At 36.3% G+C, this 16,282-nt stretch overlaps 1 protein-coding gene across 1 annotated transcript; it reads left to right on the top strand.

The window, feature by feature from the left end:
- Positions 1-5,910: 5,910 nt before the first annotated feature.
- On the top strand, positions 5,911-7,822 carry LOC113316024. Its single transcript, XM_026564258.1, has 5 exons — positions 5,911-5,952; positions 6,068-6,162; positions 6,400-6,692; positions 6,776-7,638; positions 7,715-7,822. The coding sequence occupies exons 1-5, from the start codon at positions 5,911-5,913 to the stop codon at positions 7,820-7,822; spliced, it is 1,401 nt and encodes a 466-aa protein (XP_026420043.1).
- Positions 7,823-16,282: the final 8,460 nt, after the last annotated feature.

Genomic DNA, 16,282 nt, shown 5'->3' with positions numbered 1-16,282 from the left:
TGTTAGGTCAAAACGGTTTATTAAGCAAAAAAACGTAATTACAAGAATTACAAAATGGGATGCTCAAGGCCTCCCCACCCCCATAAACCAAAGGGGAGAGAAAAAAAAATCAAAGAACTAATAGGAAAAAAATATAAAAAAGGCAAAATACCTAATTCCTATTCAACTCTAAACCAAAGAACTAAATTGTAGAATTAGCTTTTAAACTCAAATTTGTAGAACTAATTTGCGTTTAAGCTCTTAAACACAAAGAAGAAAAATAGAAAAAAGGCAAAATACCTAATTCCTATTCAACTCTAAACCAAAGAACTAATTTGTAGAATTAGATTTATGTTGTTGCAAGAAAGAGTTGTGTTCGGCTATAGATTTCCCAATACTACGCAGACCCGGAGATCTCCCTTGTTGCATTTTAATACCCAACTCACTACTATCATGTTTTGAATTTTTTGGAGTCTTCATTCTTATTGCTTGATCTTGTATTTCTTTGAAATACTCCTTACGAAAATCTAAATAATTCAAAAACTTTTGTTGAATGTCAAAAGCTTTTATTCACAAAGTACCTCATGTTCCTTTTTGGTTAACTTAGGAAAATTCCCTTGTTGGGTCGGAGAGGTGTCAGGCCCACTATGCTTAACTGTTTCCGAAACCCGGTTGGTTTCCAAAACCAAATCTGAGTCTGTCCCTTTTAAAGAAACCAAAACTTTATCTGAAGCACACTCGGGTTATTTTGAAACCGTTGGTTTGTTTAAGCTTGCAACTCTCTTTGCTTCACTTTTCTCACGCTCAAGAAAAACTACCTTCTTCATTGCAACTGAATTCACCTTGCTATTCTTGTTTTTATTGTCATCCACATTTGTACCCCAATCTTTTGAATTCTTAACTTCATCTGCCATACTATTCACGTCCAAAACAGTACATCGTCCTTTTCAGAATCACATAGTTTCACTTCCTCCTCATTATCATCCCTAAAACCCATTTCTGAGCTTAGAGAGCCATATTTGTTTGTGCAAACAATTTCAGAAGGACTGAGCAATGCATCAGTGAAGGGAGTAAAAGTAAATTTGGTTGGAGAGTTCTTACCCTTAACTTTTGTCCAATCCTTATTAGAAGTAACTACAGACTTGCCATCCAAATTGGAGTTCTCCAAAGAGGTCACAGAATTACCTTCTGAATTTAGCTGGGACACGGAATCTGACATGGCTGGGGACTGAGCTTTCCTTACCAGTCTTAGCTATTGCTTGGATACAAAATCTGATTTGGCTTCGGAATAAGTTTCCAGATGTTGTAAAACTACCGTACCATCCTTGCTCACAGTTTTAGAAATTCTATCAGCAGCAAGAGCCTCTTGCACTGCAATAGCGTTTTTACATTTAATCAAATTCATCTGAGCTTCACGAAACTCTTCTTCAGAGCTAGCAAGATCCTTCTTCAATTGTTCAACACTTATTGAAGCATCAGAAGTATTTTGAAAAGCATCATCTCGTGCAGCATCATTCACCAGCAAACTGTTAACTGACCCTGCATTGGCTGCATGGGCTGCAACAGCATTATCACGTATATCTGTAGCATCTGTATTACTATCTTTCTGATTATTTAAAGCAACTTGTTTATCAACAGCAATAACATGAAGAGCTTCAACTACGACTGGAATAACTGGAGCGGTCTTACCCTTGTATTTATTACTCGCAACTTGCCATTTCATGCCTGGAGGATTATCATTCCTTACTCTAGGAATTTTCTCAATTGCAGACACCTGAAGTTGGTTATTTTTCACTTTGTTGCTTGGTTTCTTTCTAGAATCATCATCTTCGTGACCAATAATGCTGCATTTACAACAGATTTCAGGACGTTTATGAATGTCCATATATTGCCAGAATTCCCTTCCATTAGCTTTCAGCAAATTCTTTCAGGGATGTGCTTTGAGAAATCAATATCAATAAGAACTGAAGCAAAATAACCATATTCCAGCCTTAGGGTTTTTTCATCAACTACAATTGGAGTGCCAAAACTCTTACCGATTGAAAGAAGGGATTTTTCAGTCCATAACTTCATTGGTACTTCAGGGAACAAGACCCATACAGCAGCATGAGAAGTACGCTGCTTATTTGGGTTAAAACTAGGATACCAATCCTGTAGCTGAAGAACCTGATTTTTAATGATGGCTTTTGGACCATTACGAATTCTTTCTTTTTCTTCAGTTGTTGATAACTTGATTATGAAAAACCCTTTGCGCATGGGAAGAAACTTCACGTCTTGTCCAAGATGCCACTGTTCAACTAGAGCGTGTTTAACTTCAGGAAACTTCACGCCTGTGAAGTCCAAACGAGCTATGAAACTATGCTTGAATGGATTACATCCTTCTTGAAAAAAATCCAAAGGGATTTCCAAGCTGGCTCTCCTTCTTTCAAAGTAGGATTAGGAAGAGAGGAAAGATCAATAGATGTAGGGTTTAGGGTTTTCTTTCCTTTGAGAATATCCACAAACGAACTAGGTTTGGCTGCACCAGCTGATGTAGTCATTAAACCCGTGTTATTAGAAGTTGACCCATGTTGTTCTCCCATTGCCGATCATCCAAAGATGATCAAACAAGGGAGAAAACATGAAAAAAATTAAAAACCCAAAAGACTCAAGCAAAAATCGCCAGAGCACTTTCAAAAAAAAAAAGTGAAAACTCCAAAGAAGAAAACTAAGAACAAAGGAGGAGGTGGTGACACTTGATCTCTTGAAAATCATTGGTGTTAAAGGAAGCAAAGAAATTTAGGCGTTTAGTCTTTTTTCTTTGATTTAATTTTTTTAGTTATGAATATCTTGAGATTTTTTGGCTTTTAGAGAAGTTATTTTTTTAACCCCTTTTTTAGGGGTGGGGGGCCTGGTGCCCCCTTTTTGTAATTCTTGTAATTACTTTTTTTGCTTAATAAATTTTTGGACTTAACAAAAAAAAATACAAATCAGTATTGCTACTTGTTATAGCATAGATCGGTTGAAATCACCAAGCGTTGGTATGTCAAGTTTGGTTGTCATATTTTAGTATCAAAACTCATTTAGAGTCGCTTGATTAGATACTAGAGTCAACTTCGTTTAGGTTAGACTAGAAAGTCTAGGAATGTTAAGACATACAAGTATTACTCCGAAGACCTGAAGAATGTGAAAAAATAACGAACTACAACGACGACATCATCCTTCCACTTGAGATTAGTAATATTGACTTGAATTGTTTCATTCCTAACGTATCTTTCAAGTCGTGCTATATTGAAAACATAACTGCGAAGTTGTATATACTCTATATATTTTATAATAACTCTAGTAATGTGACATGATCATAATAGTATGACCATAGTATTAAGGAATTAGACTACGAAGTATAACACTTTTTATTGAAATTCGTAGATATGACATCGATATAATCTTGTATATAGTGTTATGATTATGTGAATGGGTTATGGTGAAGATTTCATCCTAGGAAACAATGCTTTACATTTGTTTAAAGGAAGTACATTCATGAACTTGTTTCGTAAATCGAAAGGGAAATCAATTAGGCTTATCGTTCCGGCTATTCATTACATATCTTTGTATGACCGATATGTGTGAGTTAGTAGAACCGATCTTAACTCAGGTTATGTATCTTGGTATAACTGATCATAATTCTTAGACTTATGATTTGGTATGACCGGTCTTGGTAATTTGTGTAACTTATCCTAAGTAATCACTATGATTTGTCACGATCGATCCTTGTAATTGGTGTGACCGATCCTAGTAATTGGTGTGACCTATCATAAGTGTTGTGTGACAGATCCTTGTAATTGGTGTAAACGGTCCTGATAACTGGTGTGACCGATCACAAGTAGATACCATGTGTAGATGAAATAGATCCTTGTAGCTGGTGTAACCGATCCTAGTGACTGGTGTGACCGATCACAAGTAGGTAACAAATTTAGGTATAAACGATCCTAGTGATTGGTATAACCGATCTGAACCCATGTATGTGACTTGGTAAATCTGATCACAACTGACCATTGTAATTTGGTATGACCAATCACATAGTAGTCTTGGAATACTGGAAAACCAATTCTAAACTTGTTTGGAAGTGTGGTATAATCGATTCCAAGAAAGCAAATCCATGTAAATATGAAATAAGGATTTCCAGTGAAAACATGTCAACATACTTTGAACATGAGCAATAACTCTTATCATTTATTGTTCAAAGATATTCCTTGGTACTCAAGGTGATCCTGTGCCAAAATAAATTAAGAATCTTTTAATTAAGGTTTTTGGTTTTATATGCTTTAATTACCAGCAATTAATGCATAGCTCTAGAGAATAAAAAATTAGTAATGTGCATTTAATAATTGGAGATTCTCTATTGAAAGATTTCAGAAATATTGGACAAAGCATTTATCGGAATTAGGAAAACCGAATTTGGCATTCATTGCATATCTTGAGAATATTTTCGGTTTTGGAAATTCCTTGGTGTCCAAATACCTTGGTGTATAAGTACCTAAGTTTACATTTCTAAGAAACTATCCTAAGGGCCAGGCAAACTTCATTTCTTGTTGTTTCTGGTGGATCCCGTCTATTCGGAAAGGAAAGTATCCTAATTAGGTAAAATCTCTTACGATCGCTCGTTTAAATACTTTTGTGTATCACGAAGCTCTACAAGTACCATTGGTGGGAAACTAGATAATTGCAGTGTTATTAGTTTTCAATTTGATTTGATTGACGAACGGTTGTTGAAACTTTGATTGCACCTAGTTTGTTTATGCTCGAGAATCTTCTCTTCTGATATAAGATTCACTCAAACTAGATCAGAGTATCGACGGTATCTTTAAAACTGTTGTTAGATCTAAAGACATCTTGTGATAATCCATTGTTAACAGACTCCGTTCTGTGTGTGATTGATCACAGGAGATTTAGGTGGTGTTGTGCTTGTATTTTGAAGATAAAAGAAGATGAAGAAGATGAAGAAGATTTCTTATTAGTTTTCGTATCTTGTAAATTGTGTGCACAAACCTTGATCGGATATGATCCAACTAGAATCGATTTATCTTTGATAGATATGATTGATTAGTTGCGTGATATCAGAATTCTCTATATTTCTCTTTTAGATATATATTGATTGAGTGTGAATCTATACTTGACTATTTCGGTAGTTAAAGTTAGATTGATCTAACCAAACAAAGGAGTTTATCAGATTAAACGGAAAAGCCTTTATCAACGACTCATTTATATCTTGTAGCAAGATTGATTAGAGTGGTTACCAAACAGATTCTTTCTTTAATGTTTGGAATACGATCCAAAGGACTTGCTATTCACGTGCGTGACTATAGAAGTCAAAGGTGCAGGGATACTGAAGGAACTAAGTACCTAGGGGTAGTCGGATTGGTCTCAACTATACGAAGTTGGTATTAGATTTTGTATAACGGCTTAATTCTGAGAGTATTCAAAACTAGACTAGGTCCCGGGGTTTTTCCGCATTTGCGGTTTCCTCGTTAACAAAATCTTGCTGGGTCTTTTACTTTGATTTCCACATTATAATTGTTTATTATAATAAAGTAAAATACACTTGTACGTTAACTCGTCAATACTTGATAGTGATCCTATAAAGTTTTTTTTAATACCGAACCTATTATCAAGTAACACACTTTGTTGTTGTATTGTCTCGATCTTGTATCCATATCACACAAGTTATCTTGTTGTTGTATTGTCTCGATCTCGTATCCATAGACGATCACAAGTGTGAACCGAATTGTCGTATTGTCTCGACTCTGTCCATAGACGATCACATTCGGTAGAGGACTTATAGGTTGATAAATAAAAGATTGTGGTGTATTTGGTACCCTCGTCTTTTCACTACTAAGATGATTTTGGAGAAGAAGAAATATAAGAGTAGCCAGATGTGCATGGACAGTAAAAATGAGTTCCAAATTTGAAGAAATGCGGCTTGCTTCATGGAACGTAGGCAGTGGGTGCCTCATTTACAAGGATTATGGCCTTGTTGAGATTGTCCAAGGAATTTATCCGCAAAATTCATTGAGTAATATGACTTGCTGAGCTCTATGGTGATGCTCAGGATCACCAAGTTAAGTCCAATTCAATTGTGCAAAGGTGCACAAGTTTGTGTCAAAATGTTGGTGCTAATTGGCATGTCCTAACCGTTGAGAACAAGTGTGGTCTGCAAGACAGTAAAAAAAAAGGTAGTAGTTGAAGAAGCTTGGTTGCGGTAGGATAACTGATAGTAGTGGTGATGCACAAGAATGTATGTAGTCATTCTTGAAGAAATCTTCACGAAAGCTAAAGAAACATGATAGCCTCAGTTTGAAGGAGTATTCAACTAAATGTAAGTTATATTGCTAATCATTGAGTTTGTTATTTGAATTCAATAAGGCCTTCTATAATTAATAGGAGCAAACAGGCCATTACTATTGAGGTTGATGGGGTTCATATTTCTTTTGTTCATGCTAATTATGTTCAAGTTACTAGGAGAAGACTTTCGCAGCAACTTAATTTCCAAGATGATTTTATTCCATGGCTTGTTATGGGTGATATCAATTGTATTCTTCGGGATGATGAGAAAAAGGGAGGTCTTGAACCAAGAACTTCAGCTATAAATGAATTTTCAGATTGGTTAGATGACAATGATCTTTTTGAGGCAGATTCTTTGGGTACAAAATTCACGTGGACAAATAGGCAGTCGGGTACTAATAGAATCATTAGTAAACTTGATCGTGATGTTATTAATGCTGCTTGGATTGCAAATTTTGATAATTGCGGTGTAAAGCTCTTCCTAGAGAAGTTTCCGACCATTCTACTCTCTTGGGTTATCCTTTTGCTGTTCCAAAACCTAAGAGAGCTCTGTTTTGTATTCAGAAGATGTGGTTCTTGCACGCTGATTTTCTTCGTATGGTCAATGAAAGTTGGAATATTCCATCTCATGGTTCTCTTGACTTCATATTTACTTATAAACTCAAGAGACTAAAGGGGGAGATCAAGGAATGGAATCTTGCGGTTTTTGGTAGTTTTTATTCTCGGTTGAAACAAGATCAACTGAGGTTTGAATCGGCTTCTCTTTACTCGGATGAGGATCCAAATGATGTTACCAAACTTAATATTATGAAAGATGCTATGGCTAGGCTTAGTGAAACTCGGCTTCAGCACAACACTATGCTTAAGCAAAAGGCAAGGAATCAGTGGCTTGTGGAGGGTTCAAGCAATACTACTTTCTTTCATAATAGTATTCGCATTCGTAGAAGTTCTAATACTATTTCTGAATTAGTAGATGGTGCTGGCAATACTATTTCAGACTATAACCAAATTCGAGATCATGTTGTGCATTATTATGAAGACAAGTTCAATGGCCAAGAGCTGGACTATGATGCTAGCTCATTTGATTATGAGCATCCTAGCATCTCGGAGGCGGAGAGTCTTGCCATGGACATAATTCCTTCCACGGATGATATCAAACAAGCAGTTTTTGATTTAGGAGCGGACAGTGCACTGGGTCCAGATGGTTTTTCTGGTTGCTTCTATCGTCATTGTTGGGATATTATTCAGGATGATTTGATTAAGGATATTACTTATTGTTGGGGTACTGGTCACATTCCAAATGGCATCAATTCAAGCCTTATCATTTTACTTCAGAAGGTAAGAGGTGCAAATACTCTTCGTAATTTTCGGCCTATTGGTCTTAGTAATTTTTTTCTTTAAAATTTTTACTAAGATTCTTGCTACTAGGCTAGGCAGTATTTTGGATAATATTGTTTCTGAAGAACAGGTTGCGTTTATGAAAGGGCGTAATATCCATGAAAACATTAGTTTGGCTTCTTAAATGGTTAATGAGCTTCACCTTAAGCGCAAAGATGGTAATATTGGCCTCAAGCTTGATATTTCTCAGGCTTTTGACACTGTGAGTTGGGCTTTTGTGTTGGAGGTTTTTCGTAGATATGGTTTCTCGGAGCAGTGGTGCACGTGGATTCTTAATATCTTGAAACTGCTAGAATCTCTATTCTTTTGGATGGGTCCGAAGGGTTATTTCAAAATTAATAGAGGTTTGCATCAAGGGGATACCCTTTCTCCTCTTATTTTTGTGTTGATTTAAGATGTTCTTAGCAGAAATATTACGAAGCTTTTTCGTGATAAAAAGATGTCGCACATGGTGACAAGAGGTGGTATCTCTCCTACTCACCTTTTCTTTGCAGATGACATTATGATTTTTTGTACAGGCAATTTAAAAAGTCTTCATAACCTTTTGGACTTGTTGGGAAAATATCAGAGAGCTTCAGGGCAAACTGTGTGTAGACAAAAGAGCAAGGTTTATCATGGAGGTGGTTCTTTGAGTAGAAGAGCATACCTTGTGGATTACTTGGGGATGAGTGTTGCCACTTTTCCGGATCGCTACCTGGGAGTTCAAATTATGCCAGGTATTGTTCGCTACCATCACATTTCTAATGTAGTTGAAAAGATAAAATCTCAACTAGCTGGTTGGAAGGGGTTTTCTTTATCTTTTCATGATCGTATTGTGCTTGTTAAATCTGTTATTGCTAGCTACTCTATTCACAACATGTCTATATATGGCCTCGCAAATTTATTTTGCAATGTGAAAAAGCAATAAGGAATTTTATTTGGACGAGAGATTCAAATATTAGCTGAGCAGTGGTTGTGGCTTTTAATAAAGTTTGTTGTCCTTTTGAGGAGGGGGGCCTAGGCTTAACTCGTATGTCTACTATGAATGAAGCTCTTACCATGAAACTTTGGTGGAATATTCGCACATCTAAGAAGAAATGGGTTGTTTTTCTTCGTGCCAAATTTTTTGGCAGGAATGGTTGTATCAAAATGGCAGGGGTCAAGTCTTCTATTCTTCCCGGTATTACGAAGGTTTACAAGACAGTGAAGTCAAACACCAAAGTTTTTCTAGGTGATTGAAGAACAACTTCTTTGTATTATGATGCATGGTACTCAGAAAGGTGTATTTACAATATTCTTAATGACCAAAGTCTGGATAGAAATGTGCTGGTAAGTGATGTTTGGTTTGCAGATCATTGGAATATTCCTCAAGCGCATCTGGATCGTATGTTAGCTGCTGGTTTGGATGTTGCTAATCTTCCAATTCCCACCGGAAAAGACTTAATTCACACAAAATATGCGACTCTTGAGGGGGCGTCTCTTATATGGAGGAAGGAGATTCATCCAAATCTGGCTGCACAGAATTGGAAATTCATTCGAGGCGCTTGTGATACTCTTGACGTTATTAGCAACAGATTCAAAACTCAGCTCGCCAACAAATGTAGCTTGTGTGGTATTGATGAAGAAACGCTTCGCCATATCCTTTTCCATTGCAGTTTTGTTGGCCGCGTTTGGAACTGGATTAATGATGTTTTTGGTTTAAATGCTAATGAAAATCTTGTATTTTCCGTCAAAGCAGCAAAAGGAATGAGCGCGATGGTGCGTGATCTTTGGCTGGTTGCCAATCTTGTCATCAGGTCTGAACTGTCGGCAGTACGCAACAAAGCACTTTTTGAGCATAAAAAAGCAAACTGGAGCTTGTTTTTCAAGAGAGTGCTAAAGCTAATTCAAGAGTATGTTGTTTGGTTGAAGGGATACATGTGAAACAGTGCTGAAGACGTTATTATTCTTGATTATTTTCGTGTACATCACAGAAAAATCAAAACTCTACAACCAACTGAATGTTTTTGGCAGCCTCCGGAAGATAATGCAGTGCAACTTTGTTGTGATGGTGTGGCGCGTGGTAATCCAGGTGTTGCGGGTGTTGGTGTGGTAGCAAGAGATGCTAATTGTTCCTTCCTTGGAGCAATGTCTATTGGCCTTGGAGTTACTACAAATTACTTGGCAGAACCCTATGGTATAATTGTGGGAATGGAGTGGGCTATAAGATGGGGTTTCAGACGAGTTTGCATTCGGTTTGATTCTTTTGGTGTGGTTGAAGCCTTTAAAAATGCTAATCTTCCTTGGTTTTCTAGACAAAGGTGGATGGATGTTTGTAGGCATTACGAGGCAATAAGGTTTATTCGTACTTATAGGGAGGCGAACTTCTCTACAGATATATGGAAAAACAAGGGTGTTTTCTTAATGAGGATGAAGGTTTACATTATGATGGAAGACCTCATTTTTTAATTTCAGTTGAATATCCAAATGTTTCTTATTATAGATTCAAGTAGTTTGCAAGTTTTTGGGGTTGCTGTGACCTCTTTTCTTGTAAACTCTTCTTTGTAAATTTGTTATCTATTAATACAAATTTTTGACTTATCAAAAAAATATATATATCGTGCTTTGTTACGGGAGTGGCATAAGAACTTTGATAGTTAGAATAATGCACGTGGCAATGTATTTGCAACATTGGGGACAATAGGTACTTTCTCGCTTCCTTAATTGTTACTTAGAAGCGAAGATTGAGTCAGTATTGCAGGGCTTGTTAGGTCTTACAAGTTGCAATCAGTTGGTGCGAGTATTTGCTGAAATTTGACTATACTTTCAGTTTAGGGTCGAGTGGACCTTGGGGTTGGGAATTGTCTCTCTATGTAAGGTAGTATCTGAAAACGCGGGGTATAACAACCACACCCAATATTTCGTTCGGTAGTCTGTATGGACTAAACTCCAATATAATTCCGAGAGCACCAACTTAAAAGTGAGACTCAATCGTGAAAGATATCAAAGAGATTTATCTCTTTCTCAATCTAATCAGTAAATCAACTAGATAGAAATCCGTGAGACTGATTGATATGAGAATAACTTGGACGGTACCAAAGACCAATGTCCAGGTGTCAATCAAGTTCTATCCAACAAACAAGGTCGGATTTATCAACTGTAATTGAACTACGCACAACCTATGATATTTCATTTATATAAACAAATATAATGCGGAAAACAAATAACACATACACCAGAAATTTTGTTAACGAGGAAACCGAAAATGTAGAAAAACCCCGGAACCTAGTCCAGCTTTGAACACCACACTGTATTAAGCTGCTAAAGACTCTATCCTATTAGGACTGAAATGTAGTTGAGACCTAACCAAATATCACACCGTTTAACGTACCGTCGCGTTCCTTACGCCTCTTGAATCCACCAGGACTCTGTGCACGTGATTCCCTTAGCTGATCTCACCTACAACTAAGAGTTGCTAAGACCAAAGCCGAAGACTTATAAACAAATCTGTCTCCCATTGATATGTCTATTCTGTTTTTGTTTCCGTCTTTAGATAAATCAATGTGAACAGGAAACTCAACTAATAATCGGGTCTTATACTCCCAAAGAGCATCCTAGAAATATTAGTCACCTCACAATAACGGAATTGATTAACAGAAGAAGTTATTGCGGAATATTAGTCACCTCACAGGAGATAAATCTCGAGTAAATCTTAGAGAAGATAAAACTCAATACAATAGAACATGTAAGACCAGAATACGCAACTACGGAGAAAATAGTTGGATCTGGCTTCATGAATCCAAAATGAAGTCTTCAAGTTGTTAACCTAATAATTGTTTTGTAAAACCTAGGTTAAAGGAGAATCGACTCTAGTTTGCAACTAGGACACACGGAATTGTCGGGATTAGATTTCCCATATGCTAGAGTTCTCCCTTATATAGTCTTTCAAATCAGGGTTGCTTACAATCAAATATAAGATAGCTTAGTAACAAAGAAATTGATATTCACTGTTAGATGAACTCCTGATTTAAGATTCAAGCTAAGTTTGCTTAAAAATTAAGCAATCAATATCCACTGTTAGATGGTATTAGATTGATACACACAAATAAAATATACCTATATTTAGATATGGATGAACCGTACCCAAACGTCTATACCTTGTTGGCTCAATAATAGTTAACCGAAGTTAGCCATATTAACACGTATAACTTAGCTACATTCATCTAACACTTCTAGATCAAATATGATGATCAATAAATCATGATAGATAATCAAATGAATTTAAATGTGTTTCAAAAAAATTGTTCAAATGTTCACTATCTCATACAAATATATAGGAACCATTTGAAACAAAATCGGTTTGGTTTGTTATTGTACAAAGTACTTATACAAGAACCAATTCATGAACATATGCCATGGTTTGTATAACTAGTTCACATACCTTATTCCATTAAAGTTCCAGGGACTTTAGTTAGCAAACTGAGTTCGCAAACAAAACTGAGTTCATGAGTATGTATGTCATACTTACCGATTTTAGAACCTTACCACTGTGTTCGTAAACAGACTACGTGAACAACAGTTCCGGACTTTGGCCTTGCCGTGCCGTTCGCAAACAGAGTACACAAACAACAGTTTCGGACTTTGGCCTTTCCGTGCCATTCGCAAACAGAGCACGCGAACAAAAGCTCCGGACCTTTTCACAGGTAAACCCGTTGGCAAACATAGTTCGCAAAGAAGAGTTCCGGACCTGAACTAGAGATACACAGTGCACATACAAAGTATACATACTGTGATATATCCAGGCATTGGTAGTCGTTCTAAACTCTCACATAATCATTGAAACATCCTTAAAAGACAACAATAGTAATCTTACACATACCACTAGCTTCAAGTAATTTTCAGGTGATTAATCGGTCATGAACCGCCCCCTAAGCTAGCAGCTAACTAAACCAACAGATTTAACTAAATAAAGAGGCACTATGAATCTAAATCATTTACTTAAACATTCAATTAAGAAATATGCTACAAAACTTAACCCAAAACTAACCCCGCTCAGAATATATATACATGAACTTCTCTCAAATGATACATATACAAAATTCAATTGGTTTACAGATACAACAAACAACATAATAAATATAGCAGAAGTTAACTAATTAATAGAGTCAACACTTGTGGCTTTCGCTGTGCAACTCTGATCTGTCTCTGAAAACTGAAAGTGGAAAAGGGTGAGCACAGAGTTCCCAGTAGGAATAACATTTAACTTTCAAGTAATCACTGGAATGATTTGGAAAACAATGAATATATCGGATGTCGACCAATTCCTTACACATCCCATATTATACACTGATAATGAAGTCTATTGAATGTCGACCAATTCCTTACACATCCAATAACAAATCATGTTTTTCCCAAAACACTAAAAGGCATCCAAAATACAGAAACAAACAATCATGGTATATGGAACTAACTCCTTCAACAAAACAATGTATTATTGGATGTCGACCAATTCCTTACACATCCAATTGTATACATTGACAATGAAATATATTGGATGTCGACCAATTCCTTACACATCCAATATTATGCATTGATGTCGACCAATTCCTTACACATCAATGTTGGTGTCGACCAATTCCTTACACACCAAAATGAAGGAGCGTATTCTATATACTTTCGGAATTTAAATAAAACAATGCACAATCAGATAATGCATGAATTTGTTAAACATAAACTTTAGTAAAAGAAAACAACAATGGTTTCAAAAGAGTTAACGTATTCCCACTGGTTCGTCCTTGAATCGATGACAAGCCACGCCTACCTCGAGATCCACGATCCGCTGGTTCGTCCTTGAATCGATCGTTGTTAATATAGACTAACTGTTAATCACACAAGAAAACTAAGAATCTAGCCAAAAGGCTCATACAAGAATCATACAAGTCTATCTAATGTTTCTAAGCCTATTTGTGGTTTAACACATCTTCATTATCCATCTCTTGCATATCTAAGATTTACTAATTCCATTAGGTTGGTTCTATAGTCTATTAGCTAAGTCTTATGAATGTCTACAAATTTGTAGAAGAAGCAACGTTAACTTGGACCATAAGTGGTCCAATTCATCAAAATATGAATACTAGGTCTAATCCCAAGTCCACTAAAAAAGCCCATACACAAGGCCTGGTCTATCTGGTCACTAATGGTCAACGTTTGGTCAGAGGAAGTCAACAACAGTCCACGTCAAGTCAAAGTCCATGGTCAAATGGTCAAGTCTAACTCGATCAACTGAGTCGAGACTGGTCCACTGAGTCAAATCGGATCAACTCAATTAGATACCCTGAGTCAGCTAGGTATAAAAACAGTCAGATAATCTGACTGGGATGTCTAACAAGCCTAATACCCAAGAACCTAAGTTTATACAATCATTATACATTTCATTCATTCAAAACAAACTTCAAGATTAGTACACAAATACAACTGCAATTTAAGACTACCTGGAATTGCAGTAGCAAGCCTCTAGTGTAGCTATAAGCTATTCCCTACAATCATCAATGTAGTTACAATCTTTCACTAGAGAGGTTCAACTAACCACCCTCATCTAACCTTCATCCCTACAACATATCCACATAACTCATTAAATTTCTTTAGTCATAACTTTTAACTCTTCCCTGCAACATCCAGCTTCCACTAAAACTACAACTGCAGTTCATAAACTACCATCACCACAATAACTTCAGCTCCATTCTGAGCATGTCTTCATCTAAACTCAACTTAAGTAGCACTGCCATATCAACTGAATCTCTACCAATTCAATTGCAATATCAAAACTAGTAACTCACACCTCATCTCGACACACCATTGCCAGGATCCTATTTTATTCTCATTTCACCTGCAACTTACATTAACTATCACCACCAAAACAACACCACCACCACCATTTCACATCTCAAACATGATCTACACTTCAACTTCCATTCAAAATACAACAATCACAACCACCTTCACAATTACAATTTCCTCCCCAGTTCCCATTAGTGAATCAGGCAACCCCTGCACCAACTCTGTAAGAATTATACGTCCACCACTATTGTAGCTTTCACTGTATCCACCATCAGTTTGTTGTAATATAGTTCCTCATCCAGTTCCATACACACACCACAAACATTTAACATCTTCATTACAATATGAAATTCACCTTCTCAAACACAATTCAACAAATAGTTCGATTAAATTCCACTAACCCTGATTTCTATATTGGGGAAGAACATATGAAAATCTGAATTCCTAAGGAACCAAAATTAAACTTCAAACACTGAAATTAAGCAACATAGAGACTTACCCAATTAACAGCCTCTTCCAATTTATCTTGGTTCATTAACAATTAAATATCAAACCAGCAGAATACCCTAGTTCTTTGAAGCTTCACAGGACAACTTCATAACTTCCATCAAACACCAAATAAGAGTAAACCCGTCTTCTAACTTCTTATTGTTCATCCTTAATCGAATTCTGATAACCAAATTCATCTCTGAATCAAACTCAGAAACCCTAATATCAAATTCGAATCACTCTTAAACCTTATATTTTAATTCGTGATAAACCCAACTTAGTTCAATCCTCTAAACCGTCGTCTTCATCTTCTAATTCTGCTTTGAGCCACAACTGAAAACCTAATTCATGATTCATTATATTCTTCAAATCTGAATCAACAACAGATAACAACATCATCATCATCACTACTACTACTCCAAGTTCTTATCTACCTCTTACCGATAACAAAACTTCCATTTGATCTCTCGAATTCGCCAGAGAAGGAAGTACAGGAGAAGAAGAGAAAAGAGAAGAAGAAAGAAGGAAAGAAAAATAGAAAATGAAAGAAGAAGGAAGATGAAGACGAGTTTATCTTCTAGATTGGGTAGATAAGACCAAGGAGATTTTCTAAACCAAACACTCAGCTGGATAAGGGAATCCCAGGTCGGCTAATCTGCAAATTAACTATTTTGCCCTTCTCACAATTTCGATGATATCTTCTTCATATGATACTCAATTGACATGTTCGAGTAGTCCATTCTGCGCAACTTTTCGGGATCTATCCAGCGGTGCTAGTTTCGTATCTAGATCGTTGTTATATTAATTCATATTAATTACTGTTCGTGTTAAACTAATCAAGTCATTAGCGACTAAAACGTCTCTTGACTAGTCTAATAGCGTTGACGAGCTTGAGGGTCCTTACATTCTACCCACCTTATATCATTTTCGTCCTCGAAAATCAAACTATTCTTTTGGTCTTCAAAAACTCCCCACCTTATAGAATAACCGCATTTCTTATCTAAACGCAATCAACATAAACAAAGCACAAACCTATATGGCTCTATAACTAAAATCTAAAATTTGTAGCTTTAAGTTCAATTACACTGAGTTAAGTTCTATCAAATACAGAAGTCTAAGTTTCTTACACTAATATCTATCTTATAAAATACTTGTCTCTAAATACAAAGGAGATTCCTACGAATTTATTTCTAAGTGAATTTATTTCTATCGGTCTCCTAAGGAATTATATCAAGCTTCTATGATCAGTCATCTATTGGTTTCTAAAATAATTATACTAAACTTCTATGATCGGTCCTCT

This window comes from Papaver somniferum, chromosome 10 (genome assembly GCF_003573695.1).
Source record: "Papaver somniferum cultivar HN1 chromosome 10, ASM357369v1, whole genome shotgun sequence".
Classification (NCBI taxonomy): Eukaryota; Viridiplantae; Streptophyta; class Magnoliopsida; order Ranunculales; family Papaveraceae; genus Papaver; species Papaver somniferum.
Note: the sequence above shows the minus strand (reverse complement) of the source record. Positions and strands in the feature narration are given on the sequence as shown.